The 25,733-nt window shown below is 43.6% G+C and overlaps 1 protein-coding gene across 4 annotated transcripts in view; it reads right to left on the bottom strand.

The window, feature by feature from the left end:
* The window catches only part of STOX2 (storkhead box 2), a 290,826-nt gene that overhangs the window by 106,430 nt on the left and 158,663 nt on the right, over nucleotides 1-25,733 (bottom strand). For 2 of the 4 annotated variants that reach the window (XM_032148988.2, XM_032148989.2), the window contains exon 1: nucleotides 5,725-6,049. The exons of the other annotated variants lie outside the window; for them this stretch is intronic. In XM_032148988.2, coding sequence (XP_032004879.1) covers nucleotides 5,725-5,890 — 166 coding nt within the window. In that variant the 5' untranslated portion in view covers nucleotides 5,891-6,049. Of the gene's footprint in view, nucleotides 1-5,724; nucleotides 6,050-25,733 lie in introns of those variants that run through there. 4 annotated transcript variants of the gene reach the window in all.

Below are 25,733 nucleotides of genomic sequence, written 5' to 3'. Positions count from 1 at the left end.
TTCACCATCTAGACCAGAGACACGCATGGGTTGTAAACTCGTGATGTGGCACAATGTGACCGTGTTGCTGTAACACAAGTACAAAACAAACGTCATGGGAGCGAATCACTCTGGAAAGGATCTGAGAGACGATGCAAGAGAAGGGGGCATAGGAGCTGGTTCTGGAAGGCTAAAGAGGATTCTATCAGACCTGTAAGGACAGAGAATGCATTCTGGGCAAAGTCACATAAACTACAACAGGTACACAAGGTGACAGGCACTGCCACAGGTAAAGAGCTCCCAGAGCCCAGAGCACGGTGTGAGGTGAACAGTAGGGAAAGAGAAGAAGAGGTGGAAAAAGTGAGGGAGGTTATACTGTGACGTGCCCTGGTCTATGATTTCATCCACAGGCGTGATGGATGGGAACACTGGGAAGGGAAGCAACATGAGTGATTTTGCTTTAGGAGAGATTTTAAAATAACAAAACCAAAACAAAACCATCAAAGCCCTCTGGGGACATAAGGAGGATGGATGGAACCGGAAGAGAGGTCTGTTTGGTAGATAGTGTTAATAGAACAGAAGAGTTCAGCAACAGAGATGAAGAGGAAGAGACAGGTTTTAGAAATATGTAAGTAGGAGGAACACATAGAATCTTCTGATTGACTGGCTGCGCGTTCTGATGTTAAAGAAGACTAGCCTTTTCCTACTTCAGGAAAAGTTTACGCCCTACTTAAAAAATTACCCACGTCCTTTCTTTCTTGTGTTACTGTGGATAAGGTCAATTTGGAGTAGACTATATCTATACTCTCACAAATTAGAAGAACCTCTACTTTATACCTTATAGATTAGGCGTCACACACTCTCTATCACTGATTTATAAAAACATGTCCTAAATTCAAAAGTTAGCATAGTACTCACTGGCAAGGGTCCAAGCAGATTTTGCTTTTGGTTATAACCTGCATTCCGCCTAAGCAATCGTGTACCAAAGAGTATACCATCGTCTGAATTGTCCTAAGTCTCCGGGGTATAGGGAATTTGAGGCCAGAATTGCTCTGGAGGTGCAGAAGTGCTAAGGTTTTTATACAATATACTCATATTCCTTTTTTTCAAATAAAAACATTGGAAAGAATGTAAAAGATATTGAAATACCAAGAGAGGTGACCTTTTGTAAGCCCACTCATGCTCTCCTGGGAAATAAAGAATAAAGTCATTCACCACCAAGTGTAATATTCCTCACTTCCACTCGCCTGATGAAAGGAGTCAACATAGGTAGTTTCAAATTAAAACGCAGTTGGAGCGGCTAGGCTGAAAATGGATCTCTACAAAGAGGGAAAGAGATGTGACAGGATGCTGTTTATTAAAACTTGCATATGATTATTAACTTGTCAGGTCTTAATTTATTTCTTCCCCCCTCATTACTCTGGTCATCAGGGCGAGTCCTAAAATGCATACATTTAATGTAACATTTCAGGATGATAGGGAATAGGATTGTATTGCAAAAGGAGCACTATTCCCACATACGGGGGACACCTGACTCCAAAAAGTAGAAGAGGGCAGAGGCTTTGTCTAACGATTTATGTGTAAGTGTTCAGAAGTCTTGCACTTGCTCATGACAGAGCCACTGCGGAGCCCAATTCTGTAATGGCAGCATGGAAGTGGGGGACTCATTACAGATAGAGGGAGGTCATATTACTCGCCAGGGACACAGCTGGTTTGTGGCAGGCCCAGATTAGAACCTCCAGTGTCCATCTTCCACTCCCAGAAAACCCTCATGTCTCTTAAAATAACAGAACATAAGGAACTGGAACACATGGTCAAATGTGCCCCAGAATTAGTTTCTATAAAATGAAAACTAATAAACTAATCAAGGTGATGAGCTGGCCATTCTTCCCCAGCAGACAAAACTGCTTTCAAATTTCTTGCAATGTCCGTTTAGGGCTTTTATCTTTCTTTTCAAAGCCTTTAAACCCATGGTATTAAAAATGCACGCTTTACTCCTTAAAGATGTTATCAAAATGATAAGCCTCAAACTCAAATGGGCCAGGACTTCGCTTTCTCATTCAGAAACAAAGCTTTTAAGGATCATGTGCTGTAGAACCTGTATAATGAAAAAATTACTTTCCATGCTTGATCAATAAGAATGTCCCCCAAAACTTTGGTGGCATTATATACGGAATATAAAGAGGTGCCCATCCCCAGGGCTGGGGAAGGGGAGAGTGAAGGAAATTAAAAGTTAGCAGCATCATTCATGTGAAGAGATTACAGTTCACATAATTCTAACAGAGAAAGCTCTCACAACTTCATCAACAAAAGGTTTGGGGCCTTGAAAATCATTTCACAGAGACAAATGAGCGTGTTTTCATATATAAAGTACTAAGCGTTCGTTATACAGATTTGCTCCTTTGTGGGAGTTTTACTTTTATCTCTAGTTCATTAATATCGTAGCTTCTAGTTTTAGAAAATGCCCAAGAATGATCCCACATCCATTTGGTCCAATCCCTTTTCTTCTTAAGATAACGCCATGCACTTTTTACTATTCATCTTGATTTGAACAAAAGGCAAGATCTTCCCCTTTCTGCCCAGAAACCACCACTGGGAAATTAATATTCAAGATGAACAATGAAGTCATCTCATGGCCTGTGAACTTACTGGTTGCTAGGAAGCTCATGAATTCTTAGGATTTCTTCAGATTTGATAGCATGAGTTGGGAGCTTAAACAGTCACATAAGGCATAGTCTTCCACACTTAAAGTTTCAGCATTCTCTAACTGTCCTTTTGCAAGACCTCGCTAGTTTATAGGTGCCTGCTCTAACCTCTTGAGCTTAAGTGTAGTTTATCCTGAAGGTATCGGAAAGGCCAAGGCTAAATGTCAAGCCTATTGCTATAAATCACATTTCACACTGGTAATTATTTATGGAGAAAAGACTGTTTGAAATGGTGCTGTCTCATTAGAAAGCTATTATAGAAGCCTACAATGTTGCTTGAAGCACCTACTGTGTGATACGGGATGCTAGACCAAAAGGAAAATTATTAATATCTATTTCTTGAAATTCCCAAGGCTCTCTCATGTCCTGAAGTTTAAAACTAAGTGACTGTTTCCCATAATTTTCAGAATATTTGTTGAGGGAGGGGGTCTAAAAATAGTCTCTTAACTGAAGTTATTTTAAGTCATTTAGTACATCTCTGAAAGGCTTATCTTGTCCTTTGAACCCAAGTAATATCCCCACAACAAAAACCCTTTTTACTAAAAATCAAGTATAAGAATACCAGCAGTAATTAAACCAAATGGCTGGACAAACAGAAAGAAGAAATATGAAAGGCCTCATGTATTTCTAAGTGGTTTCATTTTCTACTCAACATTTTATGTGACAAAGGCTCTGTTTGTATCCAAAGTCACTAACTTGATAAAAGTGGATCTCCTTTACATTTCCTAAAAGGAAGAGAATGTCTTATAAATCATTTCCAAGTGTTTCAGTATATCATCTATTTCTATCAATACTCACATTTTGAAAGGAGCCATATTTGTAAAGGAAATAGATGAAGATACACATCCTTCCCAACCCAACCCCCAAAAGAGTTGCACATGAGAAAGACTCCACCTACTCTCCCAATCTTCATTGTAGGTGTTCGTCTTCATGTTTACTATTTCCTTCCATAGCAGCAACACCTGCTTCTTATTCCATGTATTAGCTAACATTTAAAATAAAGAATAAATGATAAGCCTCCCTCCCTGGGCTAGAACCATATTATATCCAACCCTATAACCCCATGAGAATCCAGCAAGGCACTTCGCTCTTTTGGGGCACGCCATAAAAATGCTGAATGAATGACAGCACTTTTCTTCCATCTTTTGGTCTTCAGGCTTCTCAGCAGTAACCTAACATTGAATCTGAACAGAAAACCGCCAACCTAAAACAGGTTATCCTTCATTATCACCATAGGACCATCTTACCATTTGTGGATCAAGAAGTGAAATAAGGGAATCAAGTACAATTAAAAGCTTCTTCCTCAAGCCCTCAAAAATGCCTCGCAGCACCTGCAATAGCAGACAAGTTCTTTTGCAAAGAATGAAAATGTGATAATGAGGTAATGCCAAGATAGATTAAAAAAAAAAAAAAAAACTGGCTCCCTGGAAATGTGCCTGAATCATGAAACAGAGTGTTGCAGGTTTGTTGAAGAAATGATGGCCTCCTATAGCTTCACAGTTGGCGTCAGGACCGGTTCCTCAGGAGGCATAAGAAAGGGGAACTGTGAAGTGTGGAATGAAGACATTCAAACCCTAAGTACATGAAACCCAGGATTATCTGAACACTCAGTGCAGACGTGGGTTTATGTACATATGTTTTGAGGTTAGGTTTGGATTTAGGTGTGTTTCAAAATTTACTGCCACAAGTCTGAAGAATATAGCAACCACAGCAGCGACTTAAATGACTGAAGTATAAACTGTAGTTGTCACTTTCTTTACGAATTTGGCTTTTCATGAAAGGGAAAATCAAGGGAGCCTTATTGCCAAAATAGTACAACATCCTTATGTCGCCTGATTTTGCAATAAAAAAGATGGTTCTTTTATTTAGGCTTTATGTTCGTGGAAATGCGGTCGCAAGGCATTTTTGAAGCATGAGATGCTGACCCCAGTTAAAAAGGACTTGCTGTTTTAGGAGAAAGAGAGTAAAGCTAGACTCTAAGTACCAACCACAAGCTTAAAATGATCTTCCCAGTTAAGACAGGGCTCAAGAGTGATTTGGTACAGCATGTGGTTTAAAATAAAATCTCGGTTCTTCCATTACAGTGTGCTTAGAAGAAAATCAAAATTTTTCTCTGAATGAAAAATAAGAACCGATGCCTTACACATCATTACATCCAAGTGGTTAACGAGAAGTAAGGAGAAGGCAACGGAAGGTTTCCAGGCTTTTCCTCCTTCAGCATTTCCCTCAAGAATTTCATCCCTGGGTTCCCAAATCAAACCAAAGCCATTCCGTTGTATTTCCAAAAAAAGAACTGGCGCCTTCAGGAAGGCTTTTCACAGCACTGCATTTTAAACGGAAATCTTTTTTGAAGCCTTCCCTTTCCATTTACCGTTCTGTTTGTCTTTCCTATCTGACATGCAAATACATGATACAGCCTCCATTCTTTCCATACAGCCTAATTCGAAGCAACATATGTTAAATCCACACAGAATCATGTGAGCATTCAATCCGCATCCACACCATTACCCCCACAGAACGCGTTCAGTGAGCTCCAACACAGTTCTCTGCGTGCAAATCAGAGGAGCCTGGGATGTCTGCAGGACTCTCCCCTGACTCAGCCCATCCAGAGCTGCGCATGGAACCTGTTCCTTTTGGAGAACAGGGGGCTGCTGGAAATACCCACTCAGATAACCGGCCACAATGCAGGAGCCAGCAAGCCTGGCACTGCAGGCAACCCTGGGCGCAGGATCCTCCACAAAGCTCAAGGAGGCTGCAGCGCCGGGGCTTGCAGTCACTTATCTCCCTGCAGCCAAAACGCCCAGCTCGTACCCTCTCCCTCGTTTTACCTAACTAATAGCTCTCCAACCCCATATTGAGAGGGCCTGCTGTGGATCTTGCGGAGGTACAAAATGGTGGATGGGAGCTAATTTTTTCCTGCTTTCCCCATAACTTATCGCATCCATCACTGCCCGTCCTCTCCTCCAAGCACCCGGGCCGCGGCGTACCGAGCACGTCCCGCGGCCCCGGCCCGGGGGCAGAAACGCGGTCACCAACCAACCTGATGTCATGTAGCCCCGCGAAGCCTGGGGCGCGAAGGCCGCGGGGAAGCGCTTGTGCAGGCGGTAGTCCTTCTCGCTGCGGGACCTCATGCGGTCCGAGGCCCGGTCCGAGAAATCCGAGCTAGGCCAGGCTCGCCGCAAGGTTGTGCTCCGGGTCTTCTTCATGGTGGGGAGGGCGACCTGCCGCCCCGATCCTCGGGGCCTCAGCGCCGGGGCGCAGCGCGCTCCTTCATCCGTCTACGGCGGGCACGACCCGGGCAGACTCTGCGCACATTTTCCCAGCCCCTCCTCGTCGGCGTCTACACCGCCAGCGGCGGGTCTGGCCCTCCCCACGCCCCCCCACACCCCCACGGCGAAGGCTCCGATTTTACACACGTCCCACAATGCATTACACTTCATTTGCAATCCGCCCGGCTTATAGCTTCCAGATTCCTGGGGGGAAAGGCACGTTAGGAGGCTCCCCGGCCGGGAGGAGGCGGGGAGGGGGCGGGTGGGGTGGGGGCGCCGAGACTTGCAGCGTGAAGGCAATGGGAGCGCAGACAATGGCCCGATTCAGCGCAGGAGTGCTTGGCCAACTGGGAGCCACGGCACAAAAGACCCAAACAAATGAGGCAGCCAAGGCCTCCGGGGCTGACCCGGGATCGGGCGTGCGGGAGGCCGGAGGGGCGGCTGCAGACCCTCCGCGCCGGGCAGCTCAGCGCGAGGCGTGGGGATGACAGTGTCCGAGTCCTGTCCCCGCGGGCCTATCAGCCGCACGGCCCGCAGTCCCCGGCGCTGGCTGGCTCGGCCTCCGCTGCAGTCCCCGGGAGGCAGTCTTCATCACAGAGGCTCGAGCGGGGGGCGCGTGTGCACAGGATCCGAGCAGGCTCTGCAGACAGCAGCTGCGGCGGGCGGGCTCCTGCGGAATCCAGGAAGAGCCCACGTCGTCCCCGCGACTGCAGCGCCTCGCCAATCTTCCCCTTGCCGAGGCTCCGGGCGCTGTGCGTGCGCGCGGATGGGTGGCTGGGTGGGTGCACCGACACGCATGTGCCCCCTACACATGCATGCTCCTACTTACTGGCCGAGGCGGCGCCGGAGCCATGGCTGCCAAGGACGCCGAGCCTGCGATCGACCCCCGCGCGGCGGCAGCGCTGCTCCGGCGCGAGCGCGCGGAACGGCTATTGAAGGGCAGGAAGCAGGACAGCCGCCCAGTCTCATGCTAATCACTAGGCTGCCTTAAGTTAGAGCGCAGTTCCCATCAGGCTTCTCATTTTCATGTAAAACACCCGGCGGCGGCGCGGGACCCTTGGCAGCTGCCCCAGCCTGGAGCCAGCGCTTGGATATTTACATATTTTTAGGATGGTCCCTCCCCCTCGGAGAGAGACAGCTAGTCAGCCTTCGTGGGAACGGGGAGATCTGCGGTGCCCTGCCTGGCCCACCTGCGCCAACCCCAAAGGAAGCTAAAGCCAGACGGAGAGGGCGCCACGGCGAGCTCCCCCACAACCGCACACGCTGGGGCGCCGGGTCCACGCAGCCTGGAAGACGCAATGCAAGTGGCCTGCAGCGCTTCCTCTCTCCCTCTGGAGTCCCGGTGTAAGTCACCGCTAACCGGCTACACTGCATTCAGGTCCACAGCTCTTTAGATGGCACGGCTCTGCACAGCTGTTTCTGGTCCAACAACCAATCGCTAAAGGACAACAATGCGCGCGGCGCGCGAGGGGAGGAGGGGCCAATGCGCCGCCCGGGCCAGGCCGCTGGGCCCGGGACGCGGGCCCGGGACCCAGAGGTCACGCCGAGTTAAAGGCGCCCAGCCACGTTGCTGCTAACCCCGACCACGCTTTGCACTGCCGTTCATTCGAAAACGGTTAACTCCTCGATTTGGGTTTCCAAAAATGCTTTGGTACAGTAAACAACGACAAGAATAAGCCCGATTTCCTTTTTCAGCGCTGTATTTTATTTGACATGTTGGTGCATTTTTTCATCTGTAACAATGCAACGTTCAAAATCATATTTATGCTGTTGTTTCATATTCACAGGTGCCAAGATGCAGAGACAGGGATATTAAATCTTTATGGGGATATGCTTTTAACAGGCTGATATCGCAAAAACAAGCCAGTGGATTCTAGCTGGTTAGGATTCAGGAAGTTCTAACACAATCTGTGCTATTCCAAGGCTTGAATTATTTGAGGGGGGTAGCAAGGATCTTGAAGAACCAGGCAGAGCAGGATGGCGTTAAGCCACAGGCATAATAAAATCTAGAATTAGAGCTCCCCTCATTCAGATCTCAAGACTGCTCTCTATAACCTGTGGCCACTGTACTACCTCTTGGGATACCCAGGGTAAATAAATAATCACTAAGTAGCCTATGGAATTTATATTTACATAATCAAAATGTATTACTGTCAACCAATTCACTAATGTTCTGTGGTTTTTGTTTTTAATTAGGAAAGGATAGTCCCCCAAAAGGCACTTGTAGTTCAATGTCTTCTTTCCTGTAAAAGAACTGCTAAGAACAGAAAGATTACAGCTTTAGAAGTTATAGAAAGCCTGCTGTATAAAGCAGGGATCCCCAATTCCCAGGCCATGGACTGCTTGGATATTTACATACCCCACAGATATTTACGGACCCCATGCAGCTTCTAGAGGCCCTAGGAACCAGGCAGCACAGCAGAAGGTGGGCGGTGAAGCTTCATCTGTATTTACCACAGCTCTCCATTGCTTGCTGGCATTACCTCCTGAGCTCAGCCTCCTGTCAGATCAGTGGCCGCATTAGATTCTCATAGGAGCGCAAACCCTATTGTGAACTATGCTTGGAGGGATCTGGGTTGCGTGCTCCTTATGAGAATCTAATGCCTGATGATCTGTCACTGTCTCCCATCACCTCCAGATGGGACTGTCCAGTTGCAGGAAAACAAGCTCAGGGCTCCCACTGATTCCACATTATGGTGAGTGTATATTTATTTCATTATATATTACAATGTAGTAATAAAAGAAATAAAGTGCACAGTAAATGTAATGCACTCAAATCATCCCAAAACCTTCTGCCCTCCAACCCTACCTCCACCCCAGTCCAAGGAACAACTGTCTTCCATGAAACTGGTCCCCAGTGTGAAAAAGGTTGGGGACCACTGGTGTAAAGGACCATAAAGGTAATAACAAATTGTATTAATGAATGTAGGAGAACTGACATTTAGATATCTCAATTCAACAATTACTCAGTACCTCCCAAGAGCCAAAAGTGGTCATATGAATGATTATAATAGCTATGACTTACAGCTAATGGTGACTGCTGTGGCAACTGTGATAGTCATTTATTCAGCAAACAATGACTGACTGTCTAGAATATGCAAGCCCTGGGATGGGTGCTAGGCAAACAGAACACCACATATGACCCTGCAGCAAACCGTCTAGTACAGAACAGAAACAGTAGGCAAATAAATGCAGAAATTGTGCCAAGTTCTATGAAGAACAATAATCTCTCTCAGAAATGACAGTTGAGCTGAGACCTACAGCATGAGGAGCCACTCAAGCAAAGAGTGAGGGAGATGGTGTTTCAGAAAGGGGGAACAGTCTGTGCAAAGGCCCTGGGGTAGAAGGGATCTTGACTTCTGTTGGAGGAAGTGGAAAAAGGCCACTGTGGCTGAAATTGGAGCACAGTAAAAGGGAGGTTTGTGATGAGGTCATGGAAGGATGCAGAGCCAGATCATGCCGGGACTCGCAGGCCATGGTAAAGGTTTTATATTCTACTCCAAGTGCAGTGTGAACCGCTGAAGAGTTTGGATCAAAGAAGCAATGATATTTTTAGAATTTCTATACAGAAGAAGAGAGAATCTGTTTGAAGGGGGAGATTGACTAAGAATTTTCTGGAAGTAAATGTAGAAGAATCAGGTGGTATATAGGCTGAGTTAGCTGAATCGGATCAGATGGCAAAGTAGGTATGGGTGGTGAAGTAATTTGTCCATCCAAATTGGGGACAATGCTGAATAGTGCTATGAAGGGAAGGCTTAAATCTAGCAAACAGCGTATTGTGAAACCAGTCCGATCTGAAGAAAATGGAGTTCCCTGTTACTATAGCCACTGTTAAAATCAGACTCAGTCTGTCCATCTGTGTTATGATGGAAAGAGTCACTCTGGTCATATACAACCCCTATGTCCCTGGGCCCAGTTTCAGATCTCTAAACCTACCTCAAACAATCATGTATCTGGGTCATGAGTGGTCCATCAGGCAAGCTCGGTTTTGTAAGCCAGTATTCAATATTAGGAAAGTTAGAATTAAATAAATGATAAAGCAAATCAATTTTATAGCATTAGTATTCTTTAATCAGGCTTTTAAAATGTGTATATTTGGTATTTTCATATCAGACAGAGACACTAATTAGACAGATTTGCTTTGTGACTCTTAATTCAAATGTATAATTGATTTTAGACTTGTAATCTTAAATTGAAAGGTATACAAATTTTGACTTGAAATCCTCTTCATTTAAAACTTTAGTTTATTAGCTTTGCTACAGTTGAATGAATTTAGAGTTAGAAGAATGTAAACTCCATGAGGATGAGGGGTATTTTCCGTCTTACTCATTGTTGCTCATTGTTCTGTTTTGTTCAGAGCTATATCCCCAATGGCTAGCAATGGTTGGCACATATTTGATGACTACTGAAGGCCCAACAGAGTACTGGGGAAAATTTGGGTTGAAGCCTTCCTAGTCAGATATATTAACTACTTTTTAAAAATCAAGTATACCAAGTGTATGACATCAAAGACACAAGCCATAAAAGAAAAAACAGAAAAATTGACTTCATGAAATTTTTAAAACGTGTGCATCAGAAGACACGGTCAACAGAGAAAAGACAATCCACAGAATGGGAGAAAATATTTATAAAGCATATATCTGATAAGGGATTGATATCCAGCGTATGTAGAGAACTCCTAAATCTCAACAACAAAAAAACAAACAACTAGATTCAAAAATGGACAAAGGACTTGAATAGAGATTTCTGCGAAGAACATATCCAAATGGCCAGTAAGCACATGAAAAGATACTCAGTATCAGTAATCATTAGAGAAATGCAAATCAAAACTACAATGAGATACCAACTCACATCCATTAGGACGGCTACTATCAAAAAAAAAAAACCCCAAAACCAGAAAATAACAAACGTTGGCAATTATGTGGAGAAACTGGAACCCTTGTGCACTGTTGGTAGGCAAGCAAAATGGTACAGCTACTGTGGAAAACAGTAATGACAACTCCTCAAAAACTTAAAAATAGAATTACCATATGATCCAGCAATTCCACTTCTAGATATACCTGAAAAAAAGTGAAAGCAGGGACTCGAAGAGATATCTGGACCACCCCCATGTTCATAGCAACATTATTCACAATAGTTAAAACATGGGCACAACCCAAGTACCCATTGAGGGATGAGTGGATAAGCAAAATGCAATATATACATATAATGGAATCTATTCAGCATTCTAAAGAAAGGAAATCTTGTCCAATGCTACAACAGGGCTGAATCTTGAAAACAGAATGCTAAGTGAAGCAAGTCAGTCACAGAAAGAAAAATAATGCATAATTCCACTTACATAAAGTACTTAGAATAGTCAAAATCATAATAACACAAAGGAGAATGGTGGTTGCCAGGGGCTGGAGGAAAGGTGAAAAGAGGGGTTGTTGTTTGAGTTGTTGTTTAATTGGTAGAGAGTTTCCATTTTACGAAAGGAAAAGAATTACGGAGATAGATGGTGGTAATGGATGCATAACGTTATATATATATATATATATATATATATATATATATATATTTAACTTAACTGGACTATACACTTAAAAATGATTAAGATGGTAAATTTTACATTATGTGTATTCTCCCTCAATAAAAATAGTGATAAATTTTAAAAATTAAATAAACGAAATTTATAGATGCAATTTAAATGTTTAAGGGAATGTATTTAAAGATGTTTCTAAGTAGGGCTAATTGTTAAGTAAAAGGGATTTAGTCTTCCATTCAAGTTGATCAAATGATTTTCAAAGGCCCCAAGAGTTATGGTTTTTATTTTTTACTTAAAAATACAAAATTTACAAATGGAATAAATTGAATGTAAAACCTTAAGGAAATTTTGATTTTTCAATTTGCATCTCTAGTAAAGGAAAACTTGCAGTTTGAATTTTTGAACTTGTATCTCTAGTATATGGAACATTCATTAAAGACCTAAGCATCTGAACACAATCTTTCCTGTGGGTTGGAATCAACTTCTTCCAAACTCCTGTTAATGTTGATATTCTGACCTCCTCCCATGGATCACAAATTTTCCTAATGGCATCTAGAATGGTTAATCCTTTCCAGAAAGTTTCCAATTTAGTCTGCCCAGATCCATCAGAGGAATCATGATCTATGGCAGCTACAGCCTCATGAAATGTATTTCTTAAATAATAAGACTCGAAAATCAAAATTACTCCTTAATCCATGGGCTACTGCAAAATGAATGCTGTGTTATCAGGCATGAAAACAGCATTAATCTCCCTGTACATCTCCATCAGAGCTCTTCAGTGACCATTGTCACTGAAGTATATTGTCAATAAGCAGTAATATTTGGAAAGAAATCATTTTTTCTGAGCAGCAGGTCTCAACAGTGGGCTTAAAATATTCAGTAAACCATGTTGTAACCAGATGTGACATCATCCAGGCTTTGTTGTTCCATTTATAGAGCATAAGCAGAGTAGCTTTAGCATTATTCTTAAAGGTCTTAAGCTTTTTGGTATAGTAAATGAGCATCGGCTTCAACTTAAAGTCACCAGCTCCATTAGCCCCTAGTAAGAGAGTTAGCCTGTCCTTCGAAGGTTGTATCATTGAAGGCAGACATTGACATCTCCTCTCTACCTATGAAAGTCCTAGATGGCATCTCTTTCCAAAATAAGACTGTTCTGTCTACATTGAAAATGCATTGTTTAGTATAGTCACCTTCATCAATGATCTGAGCTAGATCTTCGAGATAACTGACTGCAGCTTCTCCATCAGCACTTCCTGCTTCACCTTGCACTTTTATGTTATGGAGACAGTTCCTTTTCTTAAGCCTCATGAACCAATCTCTTCTAGCTTCAAACTTTCCTTCTGCAGCTTCCTTATTTCTCTCAGCCTTCAGAGAATTGAAGCCAGTTAGGGCCTTGCTCTGGATTCAGCTTTAGCTAATCCAGGGAATGCTGTAGCTGGCTTGGTCTTCTGTCCAGACCACTCGAATTTTCTCCACATCAGCAGTGAGTCTGTTCTGCTTTCTTATGATTCATGTGTTCATTGGAGTAGCACTTCTAATTTCCTTCAACAACTTTTCGTGGCATTCATAACTTGGCTGACTTTGGCACAAGAGACCTAGCTTTTGGCCCGTCTCAGCTTTGGACATGCCTTCCTCGCAAAGCCTAATCATTTCTAGCTTTTGGTTTCAAGTAAGAGACATGTGACTCTTCTTCCACTTGAACATGTAGAGGCCATTGCAGGGTTATTAACTGGCCTCGTTTCAATACTGTTGTGTCTCAGGAAATAGGGGAGCCAGAACAGAGGGACAGAGAGAGGGGAATGGCCAGTCACTGGAACAGTCAGATCGTACACAACACTTATGGATCAAGTTTGCCATCTTACATGGGCACACTTCGTGGAGCCCCAAAACAATTACAATAATAACATCAAAGATCAATGATTACAGATGACTATAACACATATAACAAAAATGAACAAGTTTGAAATATTGAGAGAACTGCCACAATGTGACATAGAGACATAATGTGAGTACATGCTGTTGGAAAAATGGTGCCCATAGACTTACTCACCACAGGGTTGACAGAAAACTTCAATTTGTAAAAAATGCAATATCTGCGAAGCGGAATGAAGCAAAGAGCAATGAAACAAGGTGTGCCCATAAACACATTTTCCTTCTTGCTAATGTAGCTAACGATCTCGCCACTGCCAAACCTACTCAGGACGTTGGATTTGGTTTCATCCTTATTTGGTTTCATGCTTGCCACTGTTGCCCACTCTCTCCCCTTAAAACTCTTCCCTCCCTGTCATTTTCATTGTCACTCTCTACAGGCTCTCCTCCTTATCCATGGCACCTCTGCCCATTCAGTACTGGGTGTTCTCTGGATTCCACCCAATCGCCCATCTTGGCATTCAGAATTTCATCAGCTGAGTTCCTTCCACAACATTCACTGCTTTATTTCAGTGCTTGCAAGTGAATGATTTCCAAATAACTCTCACCAACCCAGGCCTCTCTCCTGGATCTCCAAATTCGTACTTCCTACTGTCAACTGAATATCTTTTCTGAATGCTCCATGGACAATCAAACTCAAGCTGCTCATTCCACAAAATGTATCATCTTTATGCCCAGTCTCCCAACCTCTGGGGTCTCAGCATACATTTCCAGTCATGGCAAATGGAAGTCCCACTGTCCAGTCTCCCAGGGCAAGAACCTGGGAGTCATTCTCAACCACCTCCTCTCACTGCTCTCCCCGCTTCAGCCCACACACATCGCTACACACAGTCCACCGCCATACTGTGTTTCTGCAGCCTTCCTATCTCCTGAAGGCCCGAGTCAAGGCACTGGAGAAGGAGAGGGAGGGCAGAAACAGAAAATCAGTGTCACCTGTCAAAGATACAGAAAATGTGACATTAAAAAATCCAATGAAATAAGACTATGCTACAAATTTAAATATTAAAAATTAAAATAAGATATATGATAAAATATATGTAGTCCTATGCCTAATATATTTGTTAAAATGCTTACTTCAAAATAAGCTTTTCAATTAAAAAAAGGAATGTGATAATCAGCAATTTGTTCAATATTAAATAGTTTAAGGCAAAAATCAGACTGCATGATAATATGATTATATGTTTCACTTTTTATGCTAACCAGCATGGAGAAGCCCCAATGTGAATGCAGTTGGAAATCATGAAAAATATTGAATGATCTTTTCTGATAAGGTTGGACACTGACAATGAGCCAGCTGACTTCTGTTCAATAAACCATATTACTTGAAATGAACCTCAGGATCTGTTTTTATTCTGCACATACTGTGTATTTAGTAATGCATCTAAAGTGTATTACTGCCATCTTCTTTGGGAAAATATCTATGAGGCTCTTTTATCAAGCTTTCGAGCCTCTCCTCAAAATGGCTTAAATATTTTCAGCAAAATCAGAAGAGTTCGGAATAAAGTTGCTCATTTAACTAAAAGAAACTAGCTCACCCATGACCTCAGTGTCTAGCTCCTCAGCCCCGATTTGCAGTCCCCATTTTAAAGCCATCTCATACTGAAACACTGTCTTTGCATGTACAACAGCTACATCTGCTCATCTAAAGAACCTAAGGTTATACCCACAAGACTTCAAGTAAGCAAAGCTAGCACCAAAACACGATCATCTACAAAGCCAGAAGCACCCAGGCATGCTCACGGAGAACAGGCTTCCTCTAGAAAGACCTAATGTTTCCCTGAAACCCAAAGAGACAAATAACGGGCTCCTCACGTGGAAACCAAGAAGCTTCGGAATGAAACAATAGTTGATTTGAGTCACCAAACCTCTACAGGTGGAGGAAAAGAGTAGGAATTTGGTTGCCTGATTGACTTGACTGACAATGTTAACAGTTCATGAAGTGAGTCTTTGGATTTTGCCTGTGCATCTCAGGCTTGCCCCAGGGAAACCGCAGTGGGTAACACTGGCTTCCACTGCCAAGCTTCAATAGGCAGAGCAAGTTCTCTACTGGACCACCCAAGACTCACCACAACGTCTTTGTGAACTGCTTCATGCAGCTCATATTTAACTAACCCCCAAATGACAATATTGGTGGGTTCCTTGGATTATAGTGACTAGTACTAACATCGCTGTATTCAAAAAAGTTCAGCAAAAATATAACTCTGGACATTTATAAAGTAAAATGCATACCTTATCTTTATGTTGAACACCTCCTTATTTTGTCACAATTAATCAGTGGATTTTTTGTGAAGTAGAAAAACTTTTCAAGGTTACTCCCCAGCTCGTTACAAAATCGTGACGATCAGATGAGCTGTAAATCCACTTAATGAGCACAGGTAAACTGCAGTAGGAAGAAATATACTAAATGGAAAAGACAAGGCTGGGTGATGGCTCATGCCTGTAATCCCAGCACTTTAGGAGGCCAAGGTGGGAGGATCACTTGAGCCCAGAAGTTTGAGAACAGCCTGGGCAACATAACAAGATCCCGTCTCTATGAAAAATTAAAAAATTATCCAGGTATGGGAGGGTGAACCTGTAGTCTCAGCTACTTGGAAGTCTGCGCAAGAGGACTGCTTGAGCCTGGGAGACGGAGGCTGCAGTGAGCTATGATTGCGCCACTATGCTCCAATGTCAGCAACAGAGTAAGATCTTCTTTCTATAAAAAGATAAACAAGGAAAAGACGACACAGAGCCACAGAGAATGGCCTGCGCCTGAGGATACTCCCACACATCCTTCTGTAACTCACTGCCACCAGACACATTTCACCCAGCGCTGGTCCTGGTATCAGTTGTTAAGACTTTATTTATTTTGTACTTTCTACCTAAAAGATCACTATAAATACCCAAGTTCTTGCATTTTCTCCTGATGATCCAGTGAATCATCCAGGGCCCTTGTCACAATGTGCACCACACACCAAAGTACGCCCGATCATGAGCAAGGTCGTTTCTCATTGCAGGCCTTAGGAGCCGCCCTGTTGCTGTAAGCTGGCTTGCACCTCCTTGGTCTCCTGGAAACTCTCATGTATCCTGCTTGCAGGATTCAAACCCAGGTCAGTTCCCTGAAAGACTTTCCATCTTCTCCTTGTCTTTGCCCTCAAATATCCCTGCAGATTTAGAGGCCCTTGTCCTGTTTATATAACAACAGTGCCCTTCCTATTACCCTGCTGACCTCATTGTATTAATAACACAACATAATACCCTACAAAAAATGTCTGTCTGCTTCCCTGGCGGTGTACGACTGAAGAGCAATGGCTGCTTTGTTCATCCAACAAATGTTTATTGAGCACTTGCTATGTGCTAATAATGGTTCTAGGTACTGGGGTACAAAAATTCAAAAATAAAACAATAAAATAGCAACAAAAACAAAATCTTCTGTCATTAAGGAATCTGCCTCCTAAGGGCAGGAGACAACAGTAAACATATCAATTAGTGAATTGTGTCGAATATAAAATAGTGATGAATGGAAGAAAATAATGCAGGAGAGGAAGATTGAGACTGAGCGTTAGCAATGTAAAATGGGGTGGCCAGGGGAGATTTCACTTTATAATCATTTTACGCCTAGTGCCTTTCAAAAAATAGGCCCTCAATAAAGTGTGCCACAATGTGCTCATTTTAGGCCCTCTTCAGTGCTATGGTTCCCAGCAGAGGGGCATCAAATGGCCGTGGACTCCAGATCATAAAGGAACAAATGTTGTATCTACTTCATATCCCTCATATCCATTTGTAGATAAGAATTCTATCTAAGGAAAAATAAATAATGCCTTATGTTCGCATAGGACTTGACAATTTATTGAGCCTTATGCATAAGGCAGGCAAGGCAGGGGTTGCTATCATACGAAATGATGAAAAACTAAGGCTGAGAGACAGTCCACGATTTGCCCACAGAACTTGAGGAACCAGCATTCCATTCTTGACATCCTAGTCCACGATTGTACTCTCCTGCCTCACTCCACTGCCTCCGTAATGCCTGGTGTGAGCAGTTACTGGATTTGGCGTTTTCTTATTGTTTGTGTCATCCAAACAAAGTCCATATAAATCTTTGCACTGCTAGAATACCCCCCAAATTTTTAGGATGTCTTGTTAAACAGTTTTTATAAATATACATGCATGTAAAATAGAGTACAAATATATTCAGATGACTCAAATGACTTCCCCGCAGCTCGTTTATACAGATGGTGCAAGAGACCGAGAGAGTTAAATCCACAAACCTCCTTCACACTAATCAATCTTGAAAGTTTTCTTTTCTCAATTCTGTTTGCAGGTCACCACAGAGCTGCTTCCCAAGCCAATGAAAAACCACACTATAACACAGATGGAGTTTAAAGGATGGATCCTTTTTCCAGCATGTGGCTTCCTGTAATTTAAGGCAATGTTATACAGGAACAATTAAAATCATATATCAAAAAGGGAAGCAAAACTCAAATAGTTTCCTGCTTTATCAAATTTCAATAACTGTTAAAAAAAAAAGTCCTATATATTTAAATCCTAGACAGTTAAGAATAACTTTTTAACTCCAGCAAATTACAGGACTTTTATGTGATATCATTTAATAATTACTAATAACATTTCTAATGCTAATATAGAATAAAAATACAGAGATGCTATTATTTAATAATTTCTGCTAACTTCATCTGAAAGATTTTTTAAAATTTTGTTTCAATATTTAGCAGTTTAAGTAGCTAGGCTTATGGGTAATAATCTTAAATCTTTCTATTATTTTTCATACGATACGTTAAAGGTGCTGTTTCAAGCACAAAGGATTAGCTATAATATAACTGTAGTTTGCAGTAGCTTCCATTAGAGTTACCATGTCAGTTATTATTCAATTAGGATATTTTTAATATTTTTAATTTTTTTTTTATTTTTTGGAGACAGAGTCTCACTCTGTTGCCCAGGCTGCAGTGCAGTGGCATGATCACAGCTCACTGCAGCATCGACCTCTGGGCTCAAGCGATCTTCTTGCCTCAGCCTCCTAAGTAGCTGGGAATACAGGTGCACACCAGTATGCCTGGCTAATTTTTGTATTTTTAGCAGAGGTGGGGTTTCACCATGTTGCCCAAGCTGGTCTCAAATTCCTGGGCTCAAGGGATCCGCCTGACTTGGCCTCCCAGAGCCAACTAGGATGTTTTTTAAAGTAAGAAGGATGCTACTAATTACATTAAAACACAATGCTTAGACTAGTACCTTCCTGGACAAACGGGGACACAGGGTCACTCTACTTTTTAGGGAAAGGAGGCTAGCTTTTTTTTTTTTGTTACAGTTTTGCTTTATAAGAGGAACAAATAAATCTAAGCGGGGAGACAACAAAAATCACCAGCAGGATCAGACACTTTTATATGTAAAATAATCGTGTATTTTATGTGTAAAATAAGAGTATCTCCATCTGCTCTTCTCTCACCCCGACTAGAAGGGTGAAGACTCAAGATCGGTTGCAAATGTTTCCAGTAACAAAAACATGAAGTCCAGCATCACTTGCATCACCCAGACTTTTCCTCCCACAGGTCTCTGAAGAGACCACCGGCTTCGTCCAGTCCACCAAGCTAAGATGCTGACCGCAAAGGGAACAGGCAAGTGCCAGCACTTCATGTGGAGCATGTTTCAGAACACAGACGAGGCTGTTAGGTCAGCTAACAGTCCACACTAGTCCCAGCCTACTGCAGGGTTTCCACGTGATCACTTCCGTACTGCCAGGGAACTGCCACTTAACCTGTGGCTGCGGCGTCTCAGTAGAAATGAGTGGAAAATATCCTAGAAATGGGATAAGGCCTGACCAGAATTAGAAACCATGAGAAAGAACCAGAAGGTAATAAATTAAAGAGAGTGAGGGAGAGGGAAAATAAAGAGAGAGAGAAAGTTGGACCCAGAGATATGGTGGGACACATTTTGTTCCAAAACCTCAGAGACTGGTTTCCAAAGGATATATGATCTGGTTTTCTGGCCCTGGATACTCTGTGCTTACCCATCACCACGTCCCTGGGGACAGGCCTCCTACAGACTTTTCCAGAGCATGATACATTTTTAAACCTAAATTACTTAAGTTTTAGGTGTAAGGGAATCCATCCACGTTTGGTTTGACAAAGCAATGTCTTCATGGAGTCACAACCTATATGACAATAAGTAGGTAACCGTTGCTCGTGTGGTATCTTAAACTCAGATTCTGGAACAAGTGAAAAAAAACTGCCTCGGAGGAGAGGTTAAGTATATCCTAAGCATGTATCGATTATGAGAAGAGTGTCCAATTTGCTTTTCCGTGTCACTACAGACGGTTGCCCCACACTGCCACAACCTCGGCAACTAAGATGTGCAGTTCAACAGAAAGTGCTTTGATGCCCTTGTCAGCAGCGTGCGTGCAAGAAGAGTGTGAACTGGCCGGGCGCGGTGGCTCACGCCTGTAATCCCAGCACTTTGGGAAGCCGAGGCGGGCGGATCACGAGGTCAGGGGATGGAGACCACGGTGAAACCCCGTCTCTACTAAAAAATACAAAAAATTAGCCGGGCGTGGTGGCGGGCGCCTGTAGTCCCAGATACTCCGGAGGCTGAGGCAGGAGAATGGCGTGAACCCGGGAGGCGGAGCTTGCAGTGAGCCGAGATCGCGCCACTGCGCTCCAGCCTGGGGGACAGAGCGAGACTCCGTCTCAAAAAAAAATTACACCCGTGGAAGCAAGGCAGGGCTCCGTACGGTGCCATGTGCAGCCTCAGGGTTTCCCGAGGTGGCTCACAGGCCCAGCATGGGAGACGAGGGGAGGGCGGCCCTGAGCCATCTCGGAGGGACCCAGTTCTCTTGACTACCTTTTCAGAATTTTGCTAAGACAAGGATTCGCTAAGACAAAACAAGGGTTTTAGTAAAGCAGTATAGCTCAGGGGTTACACATGAACGCTCTGGAATATCCTGGACAGTGTGTGAATCCCAGCACCTCCACTCCCATTGTGGAGACCGCGGCCCTGTCTTACTGACGCCCTTCTCAGTTCTTCCTCTGAAACATGGGGAAAACAAAAGCAACCATCTCTTCAAAGACCTTAGACTAGTGCCTGGCAATTCATTAATGCTCAGTAAATATTAGCCATTTCTAAACTAATACACTATACCTGGTACAGGGCTGAGCACATAGACAAATTCTTTTTTTTTTAATTTCGTTTTATTTATTGACTATTTTTTTAAATGATGAATACTTCTGTTTTTCCATAGGGTTTTCAGGAACAGGTGGTGTGTGGTGACATAAGTAAGTTTTTTAGTGGTGATTTGTGAGATTTTGGTGCATCTGTCACCTGAGCAGTATACACTGAATCCAATTTTTGTCCTTTTATCCCTCACCCCCTCCCACCCTTTCCCCCCAAGTCCCCAAAGTCCAATGTATCATTCTTATACCTTTACATCCTCCTGGCTTAGCTCCTATTTGTGAGCGAGAACACACAATGTTTGGTTTTCCATTCCTGAGTTACTTCACTTAGAATAATAGTCTCCAATCTTAACCAGGTTGCAGCAAATGCCATTAATTCATTCCTTTTTATGGATGAGTAGTATGGATATATATTCCATCATATATATATATATTCCATCATATATATATTCCATCATATATATATTCCATCATATATATATATTCCATCATATATATATTCCATCATATATATATTCCATCATACATATATATATTCCATCATATATATATTCCATCATATATATATTCCATCATAGATATATATTCCATCATAGATATATATATATTCCATCATATACACACACACATACACACACACACACACCAGTTTCTTTATCCACTCATTGATTAATGGGCATTTGGGCTGGTTCCATATTTTTGCAATTGCAAACTGTGAGCACATAGACAAATTCTGACAGGTGGTTAACCCCTAGACAGCTCAAAAAGTTGTACCACATTGGATTATTAGTATTTTTTATTTTCAGAGGCGGGGTCTTGCTGTGTTGCCCAGGCTGGGGTGCAGTGATGGGCTCATGGCTCATGCAGCCTTGACTACCTGGGCTCAAGCAATCCTCCCACCTCAGGCTCCCAAGTAGCTCGGACTATAGGTGTGCACCACCATGCCCAGCTATTTTTTTAAATTTTTTTGTACAGATGGGGTCTCCCTGTGTTACCCAGGCTGATCTCAAACTCCTGACCTTCAGCGATCCTCCCACCTCGGCCTCCCAAAATGCTGGGATTACAGGCGTGAGCCACCACAACCAGCCTTATTGAATAACAAGCTCTCTCTTTTTCTCTAATTCCATCTCTGCCTCTCTTCCTACTCTTTCAATGATTACTCTTCCAAGAATTCTTAACTTTTATAAAATCTAAAATCGATCACTGTCTCCACCATTCTCCCAAATACAAAGACCTTAGACTGATTCACCTCTGTGCACAGACATTGGCTCACAGGTTTGAGTTGCTCAGTATTTTATTTGCTTCCCTCCCTTCTGCCCTCCATCATCCCTCCCTCCCTTATTTCCTTCCTCCCTCCATTCCTCCCTCCTTTTCCTGTCCCTCTTTCTTCTGTTGCTGTTTTTTTTTTTTTTTTTTTTTTTTTTTTGGGGGTGTCGCCCTTTTTCCCGGGTGGGGTGGGGGGGCGCCACCTCGGCTCACTGCAGCCTCCACCTCCTGGGTTCAAGCAATTCTCCTGCCTCAGCCTCCCAGGTAGCTGGGACTACAGGTGCATGCTGCCACAACCAGCTAATTTTTGTATTTTTAGTACAGACAGGATTTCACCATGTTGGCCAGGATGGTCCCAATCTCCTGACCTCGTGATCCGCCCACCTCAGCCTCTCAAAGGGCTGGGATTACAGGTGCCCAGCCCTGTTGCTGTTTTAAACAGTCAAACCTTGTTGAGTTTACCTGAGTTTACCGGTTTCCTTGTTCAGTATGAGCCGGCCAGTTCCCTCAGGTCTGAGTTGCTAGCTTAATGGTATGGGCAGGTGGATGGAGCTAGATCTGTATTTTATGAGACTGAAGAGCCAAGAAATACTATGTAATATTTCAGCTGGAAATTAATTGTTTTCAAACCTAGAAGCTTCTTAGGCTGTATAGTCTGCCACATTGTGGGAAATAGAAGCAAGTAGCTCGCTTTTTTTTGTATGGCCTCTAAACAGCAGTAATCCCTTAACAATCAATGATGAAATCCATCTTTTCATCAAAAGAAGAAAAAACAGAAAGTATTACCACAGAGAGAACAAAGGTTTCCAGCCATCCTTGAATATTCTCTCTCTTTCTCCGTATATATATATATGGAAAGGAGGCAGGCGTAGAAAGAGGGGAGGTGGCCTGGTATGCCTGGCCTCAGACAGGCCTGCTCTGCCCCAGCAGACCCCATTCAAGTCTGCAGACCCTGGCCAGGCCCGTTCAGGGCTGGGCCCTCTGACTCTAAATTGCTGCAGAAGAAGGGAAGGCCTCCTTCATGGAGGCTCAGGTGCATCAAACTTTGCTAACTTCATGCTTTTGTTTTGACTGTCTGTTTGCTGAAGGTGCTTGTACAGGTTTGCAAGGGCTGCTGTGACAAAACACCACACACTGGCAGCTTACACAGCGGAAACTGTCTCACAGTTCTGGGGACCAGAAGTCTGTGATCAAGGTTAACAGCAGGGCTGTTTCCTCCGGGGGTGCTGTGGGAAGAGCCTGCCCCATGCCCTGCCCCTGGCCTCTGGGGCACGCTGGTGACCTCTGGCGTTCCTTGGTTCCTGCATTACCGTCCCTGTCTGTGCATTCTCCCTGTGTGCCTGTCTGTGTCCCAGTTTCCCCTTTTTATAAGGACACCAGTCATGTTGGATGAGGGCCCACCCTCCTCCAGTACAACCTCCTCTTAACTAATTCTATCGCCAACTACCCTATTTCCAAATAAGGTCCTATTTGGAGCTATAGGTGGTTAGGACTTCAACATATGAATCTGTGAGGGATGCAATTCAACCCCGAGCAGTGTTGTTGAGGACAATCCTTTAACTCCCTCGGACTCATAAACCAAAGCCAACTTCATGAAGGAAAAAAAATAAACCAAGCAAAAGACGGTCCAATAACGCATCGAGAACATCTTTGGCAGTTCATCAAAGCAAACCTTCCCTTTTGGGTAACTGTGTTTTCCTGACACAGGAAGAAGCCAGCTTGTTTTCTATGCTCCAAAGAAAGGCAGCATTTGCCCCCTTCCCCAGCACAGAGCCAAATCAGCCCAAGGAACAAGCGGTAAGTCAGCATAATTGCGGGTTTGAGCACCATCCAAAAGAATGAAGGGGGGAAAGGGGTGGGGACAAGGTGGCACTTGAGATGCTTAATGCTCATTAACAGGAGCAAAAGTGTGTCTCATTCCTGTGCAGACTCTGCAAACCTCTGGCTTCTGCTTTGCCAAGCCCCAGGGCCCAGAAATAAGCAAGTAAGAATAAGAAGTAACCACGGGATTGGCAAGGAGCAGGCAAGAGAATTAATCCAGGTCCCAGTGAGGCGGTGCTGCCTCAGTACCAGCCTCGAACCCTCACTTGCAAAGGTCTCCTCCTCCAGCTCCTTCAGGGTCAGGAGGAAACAGGACATGGGCTCACGGTACCTGGGATCCAAGTGGCATGCCAGAGAGGTACAGAGTACAGAATGCAGAGCCAGCCTGCCTAGGTAAAATGCACTGGCCACTGACTAGCTGTGTGAGCATCCCTGGGCCTCGGTTTCCCCAGCTGTAAAACGGGGAAAATAATAGAACTCTCAAGGCTGCTGTGAAGCTTGAATAAGTGAATCCATGTGAACTGCTTAGAAGAATGCCTGGTAAAGAGTACGCATTATAAATGTTAGCTACTGTTAGTAATGCTTAGGGGAAGGGTCTAAGGGGTTCTTGCTCAGAGCTTTGAACCTTCATCCTTTGAAACATGAAGTTGTCTCAGGGGAATGAAAGACAATTGAAGGTCTCCAACACCATATTTTCCTCCTAGTAGGGCAGAAAGATACACGTGGCCCTAAGATATTTGCGTAGCATTCTACAGTATTAAAAAGGAGCATCAGGGCCAGGCACAGTGGCTCACACCTGTAATCCCAACACTTTGGGAGGCCGAGGCAGGAGGATCACTTGAAGCTAAGAGCTTGAGACCAACCTAGGCAATAAAGTCGATACCCTGTCTCTACCAAAAAAAACCCAAAAATAAACAAAATTAGCGGGGCATGGTGGTATACACTTATAGTCCCAGCTACTCGGGAGGCTGAAGCATGAGGATAGCTTGAGCCTAGGAGTTCAAGGCTGCAGTGAGGTATGATTGCACCACTGCACTCCAACCTGGGCAACAAAGCAAGACTGTCTCAAAATAAAACAAAATAATAAATTTTTTAACAGCATCAGCTTTGGAGCATGGATGTAAGTCCTGGATCTAGCACTTATCAGAGACATAACCTTGAGCGAAGTCCAAAATCTCCGCTAAGGCTTTATTCCCTCCAAGGCAAAATGGGAAACATAGCTCTCTCCTAATGTGTGAAGAGTAAATAAGAGCTAAGAGCGTGCGTGCAGGGTGCTCAGCAGGGGGTCTGCTGACGATGTGTAAGTGTCCATCATTAGTAGGAATATGTCTGATCCTAAAGGCAAAAGGCCTCCAGTAGCTCACACAGTACCTTTCAGACAATGAGGGGGAATGAAGAGTTTCCTTTATAAGGAAACATTAATCCATCTCTCCAAATACTATAATCTCTCCAAATACTAAATCGCTAAATTTATAACGGCCTAAATTGATGGTGTCTCTGACAAATGGTTGTCCTCTTAGCTATGACGTCCCTGTACAGGGAAGAAGTACATAACTTTTTCTTTTTTTTTTTTTTTTTTGAGGCGGAGTCTCACTCTTGTTGCCCAGGCTGGAGTGCAATGGCACAATCTTGGCTCACTGAAACCTCCATCTCCCGGGTTCAAGTGATTCTCCTGCCTCAGCCTCCCGAGTAGCTGGGACTACAGGCATGCACCACTATGCCAGACTAATTTTTTTTTTTGTATTTTTAGGAGAGACAGGGTTTCACCATTTTGGCCAGGTTGGTCTCGAACTCCTGACCTCAGGAAATCCTCCTGCTTCAGCCTCCCAAAGTGCTGGGATTACAGGCATGAGCCACCGTGCCTAGCCAGAAGTACACAACTTTATGCAGTAGCACTGAGTTGATCCACCATGAAAAAGAATCTCAAGATGGCTAGGAACATAGCCTTCAAGAATCTGGCATTATTCTCTGTGTGTAGAAGGTATTGAATGCACATCTGTGTGGGAGGGAGGATGAGAAAAAAGATGATGGAGTGGGGTTGTTTTTAAGGATTGCTTGCTCTGTGTTCAACTAATGAGACGTC

Source organism: Hylobates moloch, unplaced genomic scaffold, assembly GCF_009828535.3.
Source record: "Hylobates moloch isolate HMO894 unplaced genomic scaffold, HMol_V3 SCAFFOLD_3, whole genome shotgun sequence".
Classification (NCBI taxonomy): domain Eukaryota; kingdom Metazoa; phylum Chordata; class Mammalia; order Primates; family Hylobatidae; genus Hylobates; species Hylobates moloch.
Note: the sequence above shows the minus strand (reverse complement) of the source record. Positions and strands in the feature narration are given on the sequence as shown.